The 22,516-nt window shown below is 46.9% G+C and overlaps 1 protein-coding gene across 2 annotated transcripts in view; it reads left to right on the forward strand.

Annotated features, from left to right (window-relative positions):
• LOC146798524 (sodium/calcium exchanger 1-like) overlaps positions 1-22,516 on the forward strand; it is a 498,783-nt gene that overhangs the window by 61,352 nt on the left and 414,915 nt on the right. For both annotated transcript variants that reach the window (XM_085625814.1, XM_085625815.1), the window contains exon 2: positions 12,122-13,887. In XM_085625814.1, the coding sequence (XP_085481940.1) occupies positions 12,128-13,887 (1,760 nt within the window). In that variant the 5' untranslated portion in view covers positions 12,122-12,127. The remainder of the gene's footprint in view (positions 1-12,121; positions 13,888-22,516) is intronic.

Below are 22,516 nucleotides of genomic sequence, written 5' to 3' on the forward strand. Positions count from 1 at the left end.
GAGCGCGCGGAAGGGGATGATGCTGTCCGATACTTGGAGGGCTGGCTGCGGCTGGAGGTGGCCCTAGAGAGGCTTTCCCCATTTTTTGCCCTGGAGAGAGCCCACAGGGTCCCGGCTCGGTCTCCTAAACCGGGAGCACCCCTGAGGCCGATGGTGGCAAGATTGCTGCACTACCAGGACAGGGACCACCTCCTGCAGAGGGCTTGAGAGAAGCAACATTTGCAAATAGACAACTCCAGGTTGATGCTCTTCCTGGACTACACCAGGGAGGTTCAGAGACAGCGCGCCTCCTTCGTTGCTCTCAAGCGGAAATTGCGTCAACTCCGCATTCCTTATGCAATGCTCTTCCCGGCATGGCTGCGGGTGGTGGACGGTTCCAGCACGCTCTTTTTCACCACTCCACAGGAAGCGTAGCAATGGCTGGAGACACGACAGGCGAGGTCGGGGCGGAGTTCGCCAGCGAGCAATGCCGAGCGACGATCCCCTGTTACTGCGAGCCCGTTGAGGGCTCTAACGCTACCGGACAGTCGTCTGGAACGAGACAGAGCTGTGCAGGCGGTGGTGGCGATCAGTCAGGGTGGAACCAGCCCGGCTTCTGCTTCCTCTAGCCGAGTGCTGGAGGGCTCTGGGTCCTGTCCAGCTGGTAGCACGAATGGTGATTCTGGGCCTGAATTACCGGAGGTCACGCCTCAGACAGTGGACTTGTTTGGCTGATCTGGACCTGGATGGCGGAGGGAGACAACCTTGCAATGCAGCCCAGGTTGGACTGTTGGGGGGGACTGCCCTGTGGGAAGAGGGGAGTTGGCGCCAATGGCTCACTGTTAAAGGGGCTCCCAGGGAGCTGTTACTGGCTCTTTAACACCAGGCGGGGGGAGTGCCGGGGGGGCTTTGGGTCCCATAGGGTCGGCGCACGTCTCACTACTCATTTTGCAAGGTTGATGGTTCTTTCAGTTTGGATGGGGGTTAGTTTCAGGGAGCCTATCCTTGGGATTTGGGAAAGTTGGGGTGCAGGGGATGGGGGGAGGGTGGGACCAAGCATGTCGCCATGGGGGGTAGGGGAAGCAGCATTCTCTTCACCGCATCATGGCAACCGCCATAGGTATTAAATGTCTCTCTTGGAACATTAGGGGGATGCACACTATGACTCGCCGTCACAAGATTCATGCTTACCTTAGGAGGCGTGGGGTGCCGATAGCACTGTTGCAGGAAACACACTTGAATAAACAGGAGGGACTGGCTTTACAAAGGAGGTGGCGGGGGCAGGTGTTCTGTACCACATACTTGGCTTATGCGCAAGGCGCACCGGTCTGGGTTAGGGCGGGGGTACCATTTCAGAGTACTGGGCAGGTGATTGACCCTGAAGTTCGATATGTTGTGGTGACGGGGTGACTATACGGTAGGGACATTGTGTTGGGGAGTGTATATGCCCCCAACACAGATCAGGCTTCCTTTTTTGCACACCTCTCTGGGAAAATGGCTCCCTTGTTGACTGGCTCAGTGCTCCTGGGTGGCGACTTCAATTGTGTCACTGATGTCTCCCTAGATCGCTCTCATCCCCCCCCCCTTGCGGATTCCCAATCCATAGGTTGGCTGCGGTGCGGCGGGATTGGCAACAACAATGGGGGTTGACTGATACTTGGAGGGCGCACCACCCGTTTCACAGGGACTATTCTTATTTCTCATCGTTACATGACCTGCATGTGCAGTTGGACTCGATCCTTAGCTCCCCAGATGTCCACGGGGGGATGGCACATAGTGAATACTTAGCTAGGACATCGTCTGATCATAATCCACTATTGACAATTCTACACTGGATGCGAGATCGCCCTGCCATCCCCACTTGGCGGCTCCGACCTGACACACTAGAAGACCCAGTGTTCCGTGCTACTATTGGGTCGGCCATTGACGAATATTTTAGGGTTAACGCCAACACGGCATCTTCGTTGGTGGTCGAATGGGATGCTTTTAAGGCGGTGGTTCGGGGGCGCTGCATAGGAGAGGTAGTAGGAGTGCGCAAAGTGTTGCTGCAGGACGTACTTAAGGCAGAGCAGAGGGTGCGCGATTCGGAGAGGGAGCGCCCACAGCGTTCGGACAGGCAGGCAGGGTTGCTTGAGCTTGAGAAGAACTGGCAGTTCAAATAGAGAGATTGTGGTGCTTCAATTTTAAGGCCTACACAGATAAGACGCACGTGGAGCGTGATAAGGCTGGGGCATTGCTAGCCTGGTTGGCCAATCCGGCACGCAGAGGGACAATGATAATGGAGTTGAGAGGCCAGGGGGATGAGGTACTGTACACCCAAAAGCCTATCAACGATTGTTTCCTACAGTATTATACCGAGTTATACCGGAGCAGGCTGGGACCTGGACTCCCGGGTGATGAGGAGTTCTGTCACAGGCTGAGCTACCACGGCTTGAGGCTGAGGATGCTGAAGTTCTTGGTCGGGACATTGAGGCGGGCGAAGTCCGCAGCGCCATAAAGCACATAGCCAGAAACAAAACACCGGGCACTGATGGGCTTCCTGTCGAATTTTATGCAGCCTACATAGACGTTTTGGCTCCCTGTTTGGTGGCGTTCTATAACAAGGCGCGTCAGGAGGGTGCCCTCCCTGCCTCCACGCACGAGGCCCTCCTAGTTCCCCTTCTCAAGCTGGGCAAACCTGCTTGGGACCGCTCCTCGTACAGGCCCCTAGCGATGCTTAATCTTGATTACAAGATCTTAAGCCGCATTCTGCCCAGTCGTTTGATGCCCCATATGACGAAACTGATCCATACGGACCAGGCCGGATTTATTCCTTCTCGGAATACCGCGATGAATGTGTGCAGACTTATGCGCATTTTGGGGTCCGACTCCTATGATAAGAAAGAGGCCTGCATTTTTGCAATCGATATTGAAAAGGCCTTTGATAGCCTGGAGTGGCCCTACCTTTTTAACGTCTTGCGGGAATTTGGATTGGGAGAATGCTTTATACAGTGGACGGAGCTGCTCTACAGTGCTTCCACTGCCAGGGTGAGGACGGGGGGACTTGATTTCTGCTGCCTGCACAGTCGCTCGGGGGACGAGGCAGGGGTGACCGTTGTCCCCTTTATTGTTTGCCCTGGCGATGGAGCCCATGGCTGCTCAAGCCAGGTCAGGGCAGAATTTACTTGGGATTTTGGTGGAGGGACGAATGCAGCATATAGCATTGTATACGGACGATCTCCTCATATTCCTGCCGGACGCTGGGGATGCCCTCCAGTCAGCGAGGGCCTTGCTGGAGACTTTGGGGAGTGTGGCGGGACTCCGGGTGAATTGGACCAAGTCGTGTTTATTTCCCACTAGGCTAGACAGGATAGATCATCCGAGGGCAGGGGATGTTCCGTGGGAATGTCGGTGTTTGCCATACTTGGGGACTCAGATTTACCATGCTCCTGACGATCTTTTGGAGGGCCATGTGGGGCGGGCGATGCGCGGAGCAAAAACCTGTTCTGATTTTTGGGGGACTCTTCCACTATCTGTTGCAGGCAGGGTTGCCTTGGTGAAGATGGTCATCCTGCCCAGGTTTCTCTCTTATTTTGGGACGCTCCCCGTTTGGATCCCGGGTAAACTCTTTGCCCAGCTTAATACTTTGATTGCGGGCTTTATATTGGGGGCTGGGAGACGGAGGGTTGCTTTGACCACTCTGCAGCGGCCCAGGGTGTAGGGGGCCCTTGCGTTGCCAGACCTAGAGGCCTAGTATCATGCCGCGCAGCTTCAATGGTTTACGAAGTGGGTGGCGGGCCATATTCGGTGCCCGGAGGACCAGGGTGGGTCGGATCCGAGCTGGCACCATTTGTCCTGTGTGCTGCTCCGGGCCCCGTTGAGAGGTGACTTACTGCCGTCGGATTTGCGCACGGTGTGCCAGTGTTGGGCACGCCTGGCCAGGAGGGCACACGTTAAGACTCCATATGCGCCCGAGATCCCGCTGAGGATGTGTGAGGCATTGCCTCACGGGGGAGATTGGAGCCAGTTGCTGGCCTGGGAAGAGGCGGGTGTTACGGCAATAGGTGACCTTTATGAGGATGGTAACCTTCTCCCTTTTAACGACCTCAGGGAGTGACATGATCTCCCGCGGGGGGACTTTCTTTTGCATTCGGCCCTGACAGCGGCTAACAGAAAGCACTGGCGGAATGGACTATTGGAGCCAGATACGTCTTTTCCTTGTCAATATGTAGTGATGGCAGCGGGCACCTTTAAAGCAGTGACCTGCCTCTACCGACAAATCACCCGGGATCTGCGGCAGCCACTGACGGCGTTGAGACTCAAGTGGGAGGCGGATCTGGGGGAGTTCATTGCAGAAAAACCCTGGGAGGCGATTGTAGAGCGGCCGTGAAAATGTTCTCGGAATGCGTGCTTCCAGCTCATTCAATTCTATGTTTTCCATAGGGCCTACCTCACGCCTGGTAAAATTACTGAATACTTTGGGGTGTCGGCCACTTGTCCCCGTTTTGACCAGGTTGGGGCGAGTTTTCGCCACATGTTCTTGGGACTGTCCACAGGTGGGAGACTTCTGGAGAGAGGTGACGACTGCTCTGATGACTGTGACGGAGAGGGAGATAGCCATGACACCGGGGGTCTGCTTGTTACATTGGTTCCCCCACACTGCCAAGACTAAGGTCACCAGCAAGTTCATTGACCTAGGATTGGTCTTGGCTAAGAGAGAACTTACTTCCCACTGGAAGGCGAGGTAGGGGCCTACCCTACTGTGCTGGAATAAGGAGCTGGTGAAATGGGCAGAAAGTGAAGGGAACTATAGGTTATGTATGGCTCAGCATAATGGGAGTGAGAAGTCACTGGGCATGGCCCGGGCATGGGTGGCACTCCTGGAACTGGCCAAGCATCCGACTACAGAAGACGAAGATACCCTTGATGGGAGGGATGTGGCACGGGCCCCTGGAGTGACCTTTCCTGCCTGCGGGAGTACAGGGTGAGCTGGGATCACTGCGATCATGATAAGAAACTTCCCCCTGTTTCTCTGATCCCCTAACTACCTTGGCTTGCGAGGTAGGGAGACTGATAGGTGGTAAGGGAGATTTGTTTGCCTTCCTGAATATCTTAGTAACTGGCGGCATGCTTGGGTGGGTGGTTGGGGTGGGGGGTTCCTATTGGGAGTGTTTCGGATGTGGGAGGGGAGGGAGGGGGTTGGGAGTTCTATTTGTAGCTTCATACTATTGGACTGGATCAAGTATGCAGATGGACTGAGCTGCGTCATGAGTGCCTTGTAGGGGGTTGGATGAGACTTCGTAATCAGTGTGTCATGGTATTTACTGTACTGCATGCTGATTTCCTCCCTTGCGCATTCCGAGGACCGCAGGATTGAATGTATGTTTTCTGAAAATCAATAAAAATCTGTTTAAAAAAAACAAAACAGTGCTGCCGAGTTGACACGTGGCCAGGGAGGGTAGTAGACTGGTTGCAGCTCAGAGTGTAGTTGGCGGTGCTGAGGAGTTTGAAGGTCAAGTGTTCCGTATTGCTTGTGGTGCTTTCTGAGGAAGTGGTGCATTGGGTGCATTCTTTGAAAAAGATAGTGATTCTGCCTCCTGGTCTGTTTGCCCTGTCTTGCGATCTTGTATCTGGAGAGGACTGCCATGGCCATGACTGGAGCCGATGAGGGAGTCAGCTAGGTTTCGGTCAGGAAGAGCAGGTCAGGTGAGCTGTCATATAGCAGATCCCACATTTTGGTGGTATGTTTATTGAAAGAGCAAGTGTTGAGGAGTATGCAGGGCAGAGAGAGGTGTGTTGTATTGGGGGTCAGGTGTGTGAGGTTGTGTGTACTGAGTGTGTTGGGTGTGTGAGGTGCTTCGGGGAAGTGCGTTGAATGTGGGGGAGGGAGAGTGCATTTGAAATGGCAGGTGGCGCATGAGAACGCACTGTTAGTGTTGGGCGGCGAAGCTCAGCAGCAGTACTTGGAGACGCAACTGGCTTTTAGGCCTTGGAGGTCACAACAGAGTAGCAATAAGGGGGCGGTGGGTCGGGAGGACCAAGGGTCTCGCCGCTGTGCGCTGGCGAGGCACAGACGGGCTTGCCTTTGGCACGCCAGTGGCACACCTGCTGTGCTCATCCGCTGCACTTCCATGCTTCAGTGAAGACAGTTTAAGCAGGGGACCAGTGATGTCGCTTTCCTGTGCATAGAGATAACTGGAACTCAAGTGACATCACCTCCTGTGCAGATGTAAGATGGATAATCCAATGATGCCCCTTCCTGTGCAGCTGAATATTGGAAAATGGGTTCTCTCTCTTGGCTTCTTCTGTCAAAAAGAAAGTTTGCTATGAGGTATCATTTCTTTCAAGGGTCCAAGTTCCTGGAGAAGCTTAAGATGGATGGTGCTTTCATATTCCTATTTCCCGAGTGCCCCCTCAGTTATAGTTATTAGCAACACAGTCCTCCCTTATGTATTGATGGTTATGTTCCTCATGAATTCAACCGATGAGTCTTGACCCCTTTCTTATTTCTCACTCTTTTTGGCCCTTTCGTCTGTTGGTGTGGAAGCTCTCACTTGTTGGTTGGTTGGTATAGGCTGAAGTTATGTATTTGTGGTGATTTTTGTAGGCGATTCACCATTTAAACTAAACAATAGAAATGGCCCTGGGTCACTTGCTTGAGTGACCAGGTGGAAATGAAACCTGAGGTTATTTCTGGTGAGCTAGCCCCAAAGGTCTCAGGTGGGAAACACCATTGTTTTCTGCTTAGTTTCTAGGGCTGATGGATGACATGTAAACATTGCGGCTTGATCTTTAAATCTCCCTGGTGCGTGTCGCTGTCCCTGAAGGCTGGGATGATGTGTTCGGGAGCATTAAAGTCAGCTTTCGAGGAGCAGGAACAGTGACCTGGGTTTAGCAAGCACCCAGTCCAATCTTCTTCAAAATTCGTTTGCTTTAATCCTGCACAAAGAGGAACTGCAGCTTTCAAAGAAGCCATTATTCTCTTTCCAGGGCAAGGCACTAATACCAGGGAAATGTGGTGGCACGACTGAATAAAAAAACACAGGAATAAAGTAAATAAACGGAGTACAGGTTTTCGTAGTTAAAAAGTAAATTAAAGTTTTAGTAATCCTAGCCTCAAGAAATACCCACAAAGGGAATGGGGCTGCTAATACATATAATAGACTTTTTAGCGGCAGATTGTCTCAAAATCAATGTAAAGTCGAAAAACGTAACTATGACCTTAAGTATTTTCCAAAATGGTCAGTTAAAAGAGAGCAACCATATTAATTATCTGTAAGGAGACTCAGGTGCTCATATAGGTTTGGGCTCAGGCAATAGTATCCTAACTCAATATTTTTGTGAAAAATATTATAAAACCCTCTAAAAGAGGTGGAGGAGGCCTGAAACGGGTGATCGGCAGATCCAACATTTTTGTATGATGCCCTGTTTCTGTCCAACTTTAAATGGCCCTCAGTCGCAGGGACAGTCGTTCATCTAGAGGACTAGCCTGCGCTGTTGGTCAGTGGACAATGAACATCAGAGAGTAGCAGCTCCTCCTGCTGAAATGTCTCATTTTAGGGGTCATGAACTAGACCCACTGAAGCAAATAGTGAAAAGTCACCCACTGGAGTAAAGAGTCTGGGGCATATTTACAATAACTGGCGCATCCCTGCATATCAGCAGGGATGCGCCAGTTATTGTGCGCCACAGCTCCGCCACCATGGATACGCCGCATTTACAATGCGGCGCACCATGGGGCAAAAACGGCACAGATGCGTGACGCATCTGTGCCGTAAAAGTGGCGCATTGCTGGAGTTGCGTCGCAAGCTTGACGCAGCTCCAGCAAGGCTCTGGGGGGCCCTATCTTGTTAATGCTGCGTCAATCCTTACGCCTGCTTCAGGCAGGCACAGGGTTTTGATGCAGCATTGTCCTAAAAGTGACTGAGTGAAATCTTGTAGATTTCACTCAGCCACTTTTAGGAGGCGTTCCTGTGTTGGAACGCCCCCCCCTTGCGCAGGAACGCCTACATGTGGCGCAGGATTTTACAACGTGACGCATCTCCCAGATGCGTCACGTTGTAAGTACCCGGCACCATGGCGCAGGATTTGCGCCGCCGCTTCGTCACAAAAGTGACGCAATGGCGGCGTAAATGAGGCGCAAGGGGTTTCCATCAAAAAGATAATGTTTCACCAAGAAACACTTATACACCTTCCTACGACTTTCAGCCTGGGTCGTCATTAGGAGCTGGGCAGACCAGCTTCACCAAGGACGTGGTCATTTATTTTATCACATAGGCTAGACTGAGTGTCATGAAGGAGCAGTGGCAGGGACCACTCCAAGTGATCACACAGTGTCTCCAGTAGCCCATCTCACTAGGAAACTGAACCACGCTGAAGGTCACAGGAAAAATCCTGCTTCTCAAATGCAAGTAGAAGGCCAACATGCAAATAACCTGTTGGTGTTTACCTCAAGACAACCTGGAGGGTAGTCTGTGAGAAATTCTACAACGTTCTCCAAGGGAAGCGATCAGTTTGTAGACAACTGGAACTTCAGGAAGCCACTCGTTGCAGGTTAATATGGAGTCAGCGTGCCAACACTTTGGTGGTAAATAAAGCAATTGACATTAATCGTAGTTAAGAAATTTTATTAACCATCAATCAGAACCAGTCACCCCACCAGGAAAATTGTCCTTTGTAGAGAATGAGTGTGGCCTAAAATCTGAGAAAGAACAAGGCACTATTTCAAGTACCTGTGTATGTGGACGCTCCCTCAAAGAAGAGCAAATGATTCCTGTTTCCTCCCCCTACGATTCCATCTCTTACTTTGGGTATTTACGAATCCTTTGCGGCCTGGAGCACCCCCATAGAAACTTCCACTGCCCCACCCTTTATAGATGCGTGAAGATTTGAAATAAAAAAGGTCATTTAGACTCTGCATTCGACCCACCAGCTTGCAAGATCAGTGGCGGCCATGGTCTCCGCTCCCATGGCAGACATTCTGTTGGCCCTACTCGCGAACTAATTTGTTTTTCGGAAACATACCTTGCTGAATAACAAAACACAAGTACCCATGACTTAAGGGGAGGTTATGCTCCCTGTATGGGGATCATCTGGACTGTTTCAGACGTACATTGATATACATTGGCCAACGTCCCTCTAAATGTGGTGGGAAAATCAAGAGTTTGACAGTGCGGTAGCCCAGCCGATTTGCACTGAGGCACTAGTCCCAAAATACAAATCCTTGTAGGTGGCTCCATTATAAATTTTGAAATCCATCATAAATTTCGAAAATCACATCCTTATGTTCTCATTGGCACTGAATTTAATTGTATTTTATTCAAAAGCAAGAGAGCAGCACAAGGTAGTAAGACTAAATCATTATAAATGTATAACATTGATCACTTTAACCAAATATGATCTTTAACGCGCAACTTGCATTACATCACAGATTCCGGGTTCTAATACATTAGTAGACAGCCTGCGTGTTAATTATTCACAACATGTCCACAAGATTCATAATCATTACACGTCGACAGTGTTTCCGCTTCATTATTGTTTTATAAGCAAGGCTTCTTCAGGACAAGACCAGCACATTACATACATCACAAAACTAATCATACAACAATGCATTAGTCAAAGCAATAAACAGCCAATATCTTGTTGCAAGTTCCATCATATTTTAAGCCCCAGGAGTTGATGTATTTCAGCTATTTGTATGTTCCTGTCATTGTGAAATCATAAAGGACTGTGTGCATTATTAAGGCAGATACGTGGGGAAACGGTTCACTGGCGAAGGATAAAGAGAACAATAAATTACCTCATGTATTTTACAGTGAAGGATTGTTATTAGTTATTTCTCTGTTGAGATGCAAATTTCAAAATAATCCAGGAAATAAACTATTGTTGACGCTTTAGTAGTGCTGTGGCTCTTGGAAGAAGAACAGCATATACATAATGTCAAATCGCTGCAGTTAATCGAACAAAATGGAAGTATTCAGATTCCAAGGGCGGTGAAGGCTTAGACTCAAACTAGCATGAGATTTAATACAGCCTTAGAGCCCGACGTAGCTGGCTCTATCAGCCAATAAAGGCCCGTTCCAGCATTAAAAGCTTGAGCCGAAGATGAGGGACATTAACAAGGGATTGGTCCTTTAATGATCAGTAGAGCCCACTATGGAGGGCTCTAAGGCTATTAGAACATTCTGCCCCTATAGGGCAGAATGTTCTAATTTGTAAAACAAAGGCCCCACGGAGCACCAGGGCGTTGAAATCCCTTCAGCCTCAGTGAGGCAGGCCTTTGTTCACAGTTGTTGCTGTGAACAAACATTGGAATGTTGATGCTCCACGCTTCTACTGGCCATTAGAAGGCGGTAGCGCCCCATTGTCTTCAATTGAGTGCTCAACCTTCCAATGCTCTAATCTTATTTAAATGGTGTTGCTTATGTTGTGTGGCAGAGACCGGCTCCATCTCAAACAAAACTTGTCACCTATGCAAGAAACAAGGTCTTGCTCTCAATGTGTCTGCTTGCACCTCAAAGGCCTCAAATACATGCCTCTGGCCCACTTCGCTGAAGTGCAGCAGGGCCCCATGCAACAGATGTCTCACACTGACAGTAAAACCAGAGGAGAACAGTGAAACACTCATTACCACACAGAGATACCACATAAGGCCGTCCTGACACATAATTCGTAGGTCTGTCTGTAGCCACAACCACTATGGCTAGTGAGCACATCCACCATGAATACAGGTAAACATAAGTCTCGAAAAGCTGGTTACAGCATGCAGGTTCCAGGGAATTAATATGATTTCATATACTCCAAAACACTGCAAAACTTCATTGGGATTGTTACTAATTTTGGACTTCAGCATCTCTACTCTTACAGAGTGGCAGAGTTGTCCTTATGTCTGAAACATTACTTACCATCAACTAGTGGTTTTAGAATGAGTTCCAATTTCGGAGTTTAGGGCAAGCATGTCCAACATAAGTCCAAGATTACCTCCTTCATATTCGAATTAATCTTAAAGTGAATCATTTACCGAGACAGTAGTTGTCCTGTACCAACAGGTCGGGTCCAAGGCTGGACTGGCCATAGCAGGCACTAGGCTTTTCTCCAGTGGGCCGCCAGGGTGGGGGCCGGTGTTGGCCTCCTGAGGCGCCATTTTTGTTACCGTGGGCCGGCAATATCTGCCCCCTGTGACAAAATGGGCCGAAGCTGGTCCTAGCAAACAGCTCAGCTGCACCCCCCCCCCCCCCCCCGGGGAGCAACCAAGCAGTTTGCCAGGGCCGGTTTCGGTTCCCAGTCCGGCCCTGGTCGGGTCCTCATAGCCTAATGCTCACTTAGATTCGAATTATTTCGCTGTGGCAGTGATATTTCGCTATTTTGTGATTTTTACACACATTAATAATTGCGGGGAAAAATTTGTAGTCGTTGGTGTTTACACATGAATACATCAATTGACTGCAAAATGGTTACCAGTTCACATTTGCAAAAGGCCTTCAAATACGCATTTTTGCTGAAATACGCAAATTGAGCTGTAGATCTTGGATTATTTGGTAAATCTATAATTATGTGGCAAACAGCTTGGCTGCAGAATTGCAGAATTCTACAGGCTTGCGTTTTTTTGGTCCAAATTTAGAGTAATCCATATTTGTAAAGCTTGAACATATCATTCCTTAAGGTTTCAAGGCGCTGGGGGCCGTCGGGGAGATTACGTGAGCTATTGCCCAGAGTCATATGATGCTGAGCTGCCGCCGGTGATCGAACCGTGAGCCCCGTTCTCCGGAATCAGCCACTCTGGCCGCTGTGCCACACCTCTCTGAGACCCCCTATCTTGAAAGTGAGAGGTATCTAATTACAAGTGAGCAAGTAAAACAACACCTTGAATCCACTTAGAAATAATTTCCATATTTTACAACAGAGCTTTAATGAAAATCTTTCCTGGATTTGAGTTGACCATTGTCTGCCAGACAAGACATAAATGTAAAAGTTTGGGTATGAAAATCTGATAACTGTTTTCTGAACCTAACATCATCATTATAATCTGACATTGGTCAAGTCAAGTGTCGACTAGTGTTACCTAACTGGAGTTAGCTTGAGGATCATATTTACGTGGTGTAGTTATGGTATGCAAACATCTAATCTGTATTTTCACTAGAATGTTTTTGCTGTTTTTTTTCAGGCAACAATGGCGTGGCTCTCTAACCGCTCCGTATTCTGGCATCCTGCTGCTCTGCTGTTCCTCGTCTTCTTTCATGTTCATGTGGCTAAGATGGAGGCTGTGGAGGGTCTGGATGGGACAAACTCAACAGCATCCTCCTGTGAAGAGGCGACTGAGTGCCAAGAAGGGGTGATCCTTCCCATGTGGCTACCTGTGAACCCATCTGTGGGGGATAAAGTGGCCCGGGCCATTGTGTACTTTGTGGCCTTGATCTACATGTTCCTGGGAATGTCCATCATTGCAGACCGATTTATGGCCTCCATTGAGGTCATCACTTCTCAGGAGAAGGAGATCACCATCAAGAAACCCAATGGTGAAACCACCACAACCACCATTCGAATATGGAATGAGACCGTATCCAACCTAACACTGATGGCACTAGGCTCCTCTGCGCCAGAGATTCTCTTATCTATCATCGAAATAGTGGGGCACAATTTTGAAGCAGGGGATATGGGTCCTAGTACCATCGTGGGAAGTGCTGCTTTCAACATGTTTGTTATCATCGCCATTTGTGTATACGTGGTCCCTGAAGGGGAGACCCGAAAAATCAAGCATCTAAGAGTCTTTTTTGTGACAGCATCCTGGAGCATCTTCGCTTATATCTGGCTTTATCTGATCTTGGCATGGTTTTCTCCTGGAGAAGTTGAGGTATGGGAGGGCCTCCTGACATTCCTTTTCTTCCCCATCTGTGTGGTACAGTCCTGGATCGCTGACCGGCGACTCCTCTTCTACAAATATGTCCACAAGAAATATCGGGCAGACAAGCACAGAGGTCTTATAATCGAGACACAGGTTGAGGGCCAGTACCCCAAGATGGACATTGAAATGGATAACTCCCACAAGGAGGCCCTTGATGGAATGCTTACTATCCCAGAAGAAAGCAAAGATCAAGAAGATGAGGCCAGGAGAGATATGGCTCGGAACTTCAAGGACATGAAACAGAAGTATCCTGAGAAAGACATTGAGCAACTTATCGAAATGGCTAACTATCAAGTTTTAGTTCAGCAGCAAAAGAGTCGTGCTTTCTACCGCATTCAAGCTACTCGCATGATGATTGGAGCAGGGAATATCCTAAAGAAGCATGCTGCTGACCAAGCTCGTAAAGCCATCAGTATGCAAGAGGTCCGCTCAGACGAGGATGACCGTGTCACCAAAGTCTTCTTTGAGCCATCTCAATATCAGTGCTTTGAGAACTGTGGTTCACTGGTGATTTCAATCGTCCGCAAAGGTGGTGATCTCAACAACACGGTCAAAGTAAACTACAAAACAGAGGACGGTACGGCTAATGCTGGCTCAGATTACGAGTTTGCAGAGGGCACCCTGGTCTTTAAGGCGGGTGAAACCCAGAAGGATATCACAATTGGCATCATTGATGATGATATCTTTGAAGAGGATGAGTACTTCTATGTCCATTTGAGCAATGTAAGGGTCCTATGGGTTGACCATGGGCTGGACCCTAGTGAGGCACCACCTAAGGCTTGCTTAGGAACTGCCAAGACTGCAACTGTCACGATCTTTGACGATGACCATGCTGGCATCTTTACCTTTGAGAAGGAGTCAACACATGTCAGTGAGAGTATCGGAGTCATGAGGGTCAAGGTGCTGAGGACATCAGGTGCTCGAGGGCGAGTGGCCATACCCTTCAAGACCATTGAAGGTACTGCGAAGGCAGCAGAGGACTATCAAGAGGTGACGGGGAAGATTGAGTTCCAGAATGATGAGACAATGTGAGTAATTGGAGATCAATTTTCTTATGTGCTTGAGTTCAGAGCAAACAATGTTGCATGTTTCCTTAGACTTTGATGCACGGCCTAGGGAGCAATGTGAAGTGAATGCCTCCAATACCCAACCAAGTCATTTGAGCAAATGCAGGGTAAATGACACATACAGAAGGACACAAACGAGTGGGCGTGAGACTGTTCTGTTACTGCGTCCAGTTGGTTTGGTGCCTATTGCGAGGTCTTACCCCGTAGGCAAGAAACGTTGTCGAGCTGACTGAGATCTCTGCAAGGGCAAAATATACACAGCAGAGAGGTGCTTTGTCAGATGGATTTTTGTCCTGAGGAGACCCACTGAAATTAGTTTGTGGGTAGAAACATTGACACTGGAGTGGGGATCATCTAATTTGAAATTGTTTCTATTCCTGACCTGTATTTATGCTGGACTGAAAATTTTAAATTGTGGATACCCACAATGGATCTATGTATCACATTTTAATTCTCTCACCATTGCACTTATGAGCACTGTGCCATCTGTACTTTATCGATTAATATAAATTGTGATTTTTGTAGGTGACTAAGTTTGAAAAGTATTTCAAGCTCATGGGTAATCTTGATTGAGACCCATGGATCCACTTGTTCTATGTTTCAGTATATCCAGGTTCTGTTATTTGGGCAGACCGGGGAATTATTTTATGAACATGAACCAAACAGCATGGCATAAGCCATACGTGTTGATGTGCTGAGATATATATGCTATTTATTACCATTGTTGGGTGAGTGGCATTATGATTGACATGAGGGCCACTTCTCATGAAGGCATGGCTTCCCTGCACTCTCAACTATGGTAATAAATAGCATATCACACTATGCACATCATCATATATGTGACGTGCGTGTGAATAATTCGAAAATGTTAATGTATCTTTACAACACTCCAAAAAACGTTTCCATGCTTGACCCACTTCTGATAGTCATATGTACATTGCATCCAGGGAAGGGATCAAATACCAAACAAAATGACAATACATTACATTAGAGCCAGGACACCTTCGGGTAACAGTGGGCTTTATAAATGTCATTAACATTAACATACATAGAAGGCTTCACAGCTTATACGAATGGCCATTGAAAATGCCAAGAGTTTATAATGAAAAGAATACTAGACTCAACTTCATTGGCGCAACCTGATTGTATCAAATGTATCTTTTTTGAGTCGTTCTCCTTTAACAACCTCTAAAATATGAAAGTGGGGTTAGGTTACAGAGAGGGGCTATCAGGCTCATCTTTAATCTGTGCATAGGGAGATGGGGAGGTAGTTTTGTGGTGTGCAAGCTGTATTCTGCTGCAGGTGGGATACATTCTGGCTCAGGTAGAATTTCTGATTAACTCGGAAATTCTGTTTGGGAGCAAGTGGTCAAAATAAGGGGGCTGATAAAAGCACCCAATTCTGATGCCCCTAAGCAAAAAGACTTCCTCACCAGTGGCAAGTGGAAGTGGCAATGTCATTTGCGGTGCAGGGGTCCAAAGTTTTCTCACAAGTCCGCTGCAGGGGATGATGAATCCCAAAGCTACCTATTCTGGACTCCACCTCATGCCTCTTTCATCCACCACCATACACTCCTTTCCCCTTTATCTCAGTCTTACGGGTTATTTTTCATTATCTCACAGAGTGCAAAAGTTATTGGGAAACAACGTTATTAATCCTCTAAAACATCAGAAATATTCAACGATATTGGAAAAGGACACCTCTTCCACAAATGTATGTGGAATACTTCATTATCTGTGTCCTCTTCCCATCCAGGTAGATAAAAACCACTTGGATGGACTTACCTTTTTGTGGGTGTTCAAAATATATTTTGGTAGAATAATTGCAGGGATCAAGATGTGTCAATAATACCACAACGTAAACCTGAAAATGATCTTCTATTTAGTGGGTTCTCCAGGTATTATTAAAAACGATTATAGGATGCCTATTGAAACCAATGTATTGTATATTGACTATGATTTTACCTACATGTTTCGGCCATCCTAGGTGCTCCTTTGAACCAGTGGCCTTTGTCAGGGCTGGGCAAATCCATTCCTACAATGCATTAAAAGTCATGCATAAATATGGTGCAGAGACATAAGGCTTTTGTACCTGATGTTTGGGGAATTTACCTAAACCTATGATGTAAATACAGAAGAGTTGTTAAACTAATAAAATGTTCAAAACATTCTACTCCAATAAATGTTCACACCAAATTCTTGTGTGTGGCATGTGGTCTGAGTTTGCTGGCTCAGTGGATATATGTATCCACTGCAGGGGCCTGTGTTTGATCTAATGGTTACAGGTTGAAACCCCAGCAGGTCCACCAGCCTTTCATCCATCTGAGGTCGATGAAATGAGTACCACGAATAACAATAAACATCTGTTATTTAGCGACAAGATGCCTATGGGTGAATGTGCGCTTTACAAATACGCGTTTGACAGCAAATTGTAACAGACACAGTAAACTTAATGGAACATGTGTAAACCCTTTCCAGTCATTTTTAACTTACTCTAAAGTCATTTTTAAATATCTTCCTGGTCGTAAAGAGGGGGCACTTCCCTATGGTCACACTCTTTAAAACGACATAAGGTTTTTAATACTCATGTAGATACATTGGTGCATACATAGGCTTGGAGTGGCTTTCATGGTCCATATGTGGTTGATCGTAGACACTCAACGGACAAAAAGAAGTCAAACTGACATATTATCTCACATGAACTTATCATCATATACAATTACATCAGTGGTGATGAGGAGACGTTATTGTTCCTGTGTCATTTCGTTTTATCTGTTTTATATCTTTAGTTTCCTTGTTTATTTCATTTATGTTTGTCTCCGATTTTGCAACCTTTAATACAGGGCGAGAGTAGGCAAATTGGACCATTTATGAAACTGAGGCAACACATATACTGACTCGCGAGGTTTTTTAGCAGTCTTCTGTAAGGCAAGTCTTTGTAGCCCAATCAAACCCTCATGGTAATGTTGATGATGCAACTTTATGCATCACCGCGCGGTGAAAGTAATGGTGGTCATTATCCATTATTCATTAAATAAACACGCACCTGCAGGCATTCTACCCAAGTATACTTTCAGCCTAAGTGGTTTTAACCCCTTCGACGCGCATGACGGAACGGTTCCGTCATGCACGTCGGTTGCGCTGTGCGCATGACGGAACCGTTCCGTCATGGCCCCGCCCGCGCACGGAACCTTCAGCGTGGCGCGAAAATCCGCGCCGCGCTGAAGGGGTTAATAGTTACAAGCATCAGGGTGTGCAACAATTTTCACACCCAATCTACTTCTTCATGGGAAGAGTGCTGCTGGATTACTTATTTGGTCCTCTTTCTGCTGTGTATCAACGACAGACTGTTGTGTCGCGGCACAGGGCAATGAGCTGTTGGCTAAAAAGTTTAGACTGGACAAAGGTGTCACACATGATCACAGTGCTGTCAAACAGTCTATGCTTTCTGACCTGGTACCAAGTTCTAAGCTTAAAATACCCTCTGTTATGTCAGTGAAAGTCTCCCTAAACACACAGCAGCATCCAGGTTGGCCAACACATTTCTAGAGTTGAGAACCTCCATAAAATTGATGCAAAGTGTAGTAGCTATCTTTATATGAGTACAACATTTGTGAACGGCCCTGAATTAGACAAAAACTTTCTACCAGTAAGGTATTTAATTTATGCATTCATTTAGTTTATCTCTGATCATGTGTTATTGACTATCCACTGGCAGCGATCCCCTAAAACTGGATGCATGTCGAAACAACAAAAGCCATTGTAACAAACGTCTTTAAAATGCTGTTTTTACAACGAAAATGGCATTACAACGAAAGCCTTTTACAACAATTCTTTTTGCAATGGATATGCCTTTACCACGATGCCTTCACCACGAAAATGTTAGTCTTTTATATTATATATATATATATTAAAAAAATGGGTTGATACCCACCTTAATATTCCCTTCCTTCTCAAAAACCCATACACACCCTAAACCCTAAAAATTATCTTGCCACCCAAACATCCATACCCACTGTAAACCCTAAAAATTCCCTTACCACTCAAAAATCCATAGTCACCCTAAATATTCCCTTACCACCCCAAACTCCATGTCAATCCTGAACCCTAAAAATTCCCTTGCCATCCAAAAAACCATACCCACCCTAAACCCCAAGAATCCCCTAGCCACCCAAAAACCCATACCCACCCTAAGCCATAAAAATTCCCTTGCCACCCAAAATCCCATACCCACCCTAAACCCTGAAAATTTCTTTGCCACCCAAAAACGTATACCCAACCTAAACCCTAAAATTGCCCTAAGGCTCAAAAACCTATACCCAACTTAAACCTCAAAATTCTCTTGCCACCCAAAAAACCATACCCACCCTAAACCCTAAGATACCCTTGCCACCCAAAACCCCAAACCACCATAAACCCTAAAAACTCCCTTGCCACCCAAAACCCATACCCATCCTAAACTCTAAAAATTCCCTTGCCACGCAAACACCCATACCAATTCTAAACCCTAAACATATCCTTACCACCCAAAATCCCATACCCACCCTAAACCCTAGAAATTCCCTTACTTCCTAAAATTCAATATCCATCCTAAGCCCTAAAAATTCCCCTGACACCCAAAAAACTATACCCACCCTAAACCCTAAAAATTCCCTTACCACCGAAAAATCCGTACTCACCCAAAACCCTAAAAATCCCCTAACCACCCCAAATCCATGCCCACCCCTAAAACCTGAAAATTCCCTTGCCCCAAAAACCCTTATCCACTCTAAACCCTAAATATTCCTTTACCGCCGAAAAATCCATACTCACCCTAAACCCAAAAAATGCCCTTGCCACCCAAAAGCCCATACCCAACCTAACCCTAAAAGTTCCCCTACCACCCAAAAAAGATATACCCAATCTAAACCCTAAAATTCCTTTAATATCCAAAAACCTATACCCACCATAAACCTTAAAATTCCCTTGCCTCTCAAAAACCCATACACACCATAAACCCTACAAGATTCTCTTGACACTCCAAAATCCATACCCACCCTACACCCTAAACATTCTCTTGCCACCCAAAAACCCATACCCATCCTAAACCCTAAAAATTCCCTTGCCATCAAAAACCCCATACCCAACGTAAACCCTAAAAATTCCCTTACCACCCACAAACATATACCCACCCTAAACCCTGAAATTCCCTTGCCACTCAAACACCCATACCCACTCTAAACCCTAAAAAATTACATTCCTACTTCAAAATCCATGCCACCCAAAGAACACACCCTAAGCCCTGAAAGTTTCGATGCCACCAAAAAACCCATACCCACCCTAAGCCCTAAAAATTGCCTTGCCACTCAAAAACCCATACTCACCCTAAACCCTAAAAATTCCCTTGCCACCCAAAAACCCTTACCCAACCTAAATACTTAAAATTCCCCTACCACCCAAAAACCTATAACCACCTTAAACCCAAAAAGATTTCTTGCCACTCACACACATCACATAGTCAAATGTAATTCTTTTTTTTCAGATAAAACCATAAAAGTCATACAAACGCAGGTAAAACTCCACGTATGGACAAAATAACCATACGGTGTGACCATTGCGATCTAGTTACAGTATGATAACAAAATCCCACTATCAGAATTAATCACAACTTCACCTGAGCCTGATGGCGGCCCTTAAAAAGCTGAGTGTATAAAATACAGTATCTGAAAGAAGTTGTAGAAAGATAAAAGCAGGTATCGCACTCCTAAAACAAGCATTTTTAAGAATAGGAACGATAAAAAACTTTCTAGGAACCTCATAAAAACTACAAAACATTAAAAAGTGCATCATGTTCCGAGGAGACTGACCATCGCAGCCACAGGTCATGAGGAACTGACCTCTATGAGCGCCACGTGGTTGGGCAAGAAGGTGAGGAAAAAGGTCAAGTCTAAATCTGGTCAGTAGGAAACGCTCATGATTGCTTTTGATCCCTAAAAGGTATGGCTCAGTGGTTGGTACAGTTTTTAATCCAATGTACCTACGCACACTGGGCTTGCCCAGCTCTGTTGCTTCTCTATCACAACAGCGCCTTCTAAAAAAACACTTTTTTATCCAGATAAGGTCCCTCTTACATATGCCCTCTGGATTATAAAAAACACTTTTTTATCCAGATAAGGTCCCTCTTACATATGCCCTCTGGATTATCAAGAGAAAGACAATCCTTTAACATATCCTTGCCAAGGGTATTTTCTTTCTTGGCCCAAATCTTTAATCACAATGCTAATGGACGAAACGCCAGTTCATCTGAGAGAAAATCCACCCCAGATCTTGAGGCACAGCGTAGGACCAAACGCACTGCGGTAATGAGAGTCCCCGTTTTAGAAAGGTGTTTTCTGCGACTTGCAGGGCCTCCAGCCCAGCATAACCCCATATCTTGCTCCCATAACTGGCCTTTGCGATACATTTGGCTCTGTAAATCTTCAAAAGGGCCCCTATCGGTTCCACCCCAATCTGGAAGCAACATTAAAAACATCTGCTGTCGCTCTGACCAGGACCCCCTCCCAGTAATAAGGGAGGACCAGCTCAGATCGTCTTCAAACACTACTGCCAGATAAGAAAAGACGTTTGTCATTGGGATTGACAGGGTTCCTGTCTTAAAAGTGAACTGCTTTGCTGTACGAGGATCCACCTGCATAACAAACGATTTACTATGATTGACCACCAGGTCCAAGTCTCCCATAAAATGGACGAAGGAGTTCAACAAGAGTTGTAAACCCCTGACTGAGGAGAGCAACTTCTGTTCTGTGTATAGGAGAAAAGGCAGGCTGTTACCCCCAAGAGGACCTTCTCCAAGGAGTTAATATATAAAAATATATAAACTAAAAAAGAAAGGGGCCTGGATACACCACTGGCGCACCCCTCTCCTAATGTCAAACTTGTGGGTTACCATAAGATCTTTAGAATAGCTTCCAGTCCCTTTTGAATCTCTGTCGAGGTCCCTTAGAAACAAGACGATATCCCTATCAATACCAATAGAGGACATAATCTTTCAAAGCTTCGATCTGTTTACACGTTCGAAAGCTGAGGACAGATCCATGAAGGCTTGGTGGACGGAGCCGGTGCGAGCCACGGTGTACTTCTTCAAAACCACATACAGATTTAAACATTGTTCCACTGTGGAACGCCATGGGCGGAAACCATATTGTACCTTGGTTATGGTATTATTTTCATCTGCCCAGGTTACCAGTCTGTCTAAAACCATACGACTCACCACCTTCATCACGGAATCCAAAAGAGAGATAGGCGTATAGCAAAGAGTGCTGTCCCTAGCGCCCTTTTCAAAAACAGGGACAATGGTAGATAAAGCCCAAAAGTCTGGGCTGCCAGCCTGGACCGAAGAATTAATGACTGCCGGCACCCAGGTTTCCACATTCGCTATGTAAAGGTCTGGCAGAATCCCATCAGGACCTGGGGCCTTGTTTTTAGACAGTCCCATAACACCGGCTCTTACCTCTAGGTCTGTAAAACTACATTGGAATATGCCTTCCTCCCTTACCTGCCCTTCTATTGGCAAAGTGTCAGTCTGGAAAATGCCCTCAAAATTACTTACCCAGTCTTCCTCTAGGATGTGGGCATCCATTAAATTACCAGTGTCTCCTGCTAAAAGTGGACTATTGATGATGCTCCAAAACTTTGAGCAGTTTCTCAAAATACTAGCCTCTACTAGTTCTGACCAGGCCTCCTCCTTCAGGGCAGACTTGCGCTTTACTAGGGTAGCCTTATAGACTCTCTGGAGGCTCCCTTTCCCGCTCCAAGGGTTACACTGGGACACACCCTGGGCACTGATGTCTGAGCAGTGACCTGCATGGGGGATGTTGTTGTAAATGAAGATAGGCCGGTGAACACGGCCCGAGTTCGTGCTGTATGTGTCTGCCTGACACATATATCCTGGACCAGTACTGGTGAACCTTCTCGTAAGAGGGCAGAAGAACCCTGTAAGGAAGGGGGGTTAGGTGATCAGGACAGACGCCGGCTGGCCAGTTCGATCTCCTTATCCACAAACCCCCCAGCTTGCTGTAAAAAAGCGTCCATAATGCTCACCATGTTCAGGGGGTCTTTTGAGGTAGTCACCGCCCTATGTTTCCCATGGCAATAGCTGTCAGATCTTAGAGCTTAAATGGCCGGTCAAACCCAACAGATGCCCTTCAAACCCCTCTAGAGGCCGCTTCAATGCAAGCAGAACTAGTGTAAACTGGTATGAGGGGTATATCCGGCAAGTTCAGTACAAGGTCCGCGCACTAGTTTGGAACGGAAAAGGGACTCATACCTGCGCAACCCCCTATGTGCGTTTCCAGGCCCAAGTATGAGTGCCAGTATCTCCTGCTATCTTCTGTAAGCCATGATCCACTGCCAAGTCCCGGACTCCAAGTGGAAGTAGAGTTAGAAAAGCCAAGAAACAAAAGCCAAGAGGGGGAGCCCATCCTAGCCTCCTCGGGGCTCTGACGGGTGTGGACGGACCCGCCCTTGGCCCTGGCTTTGCCCGCGCGCGTCCCGTGCTGTGGGTGGCAACCAGCGCTTTTCGGTGAGTGCAGCGCGGGAGTGCTGCCTAGCT

This window comes from Triturus cristatus, chromosome 9 (assembly GCF_964204655.1).
Source record: "Triturus cristatus chromosome 9, aTriCri1.1, whole genome shotgun sequence".
Classification (NCBI taxonomy): domain Eukaryota; kingdom Metazoa; phylum Chordata; class Amphibia; order Caudata; family Salamandridae; genus Triturus; species Triturus cristatus.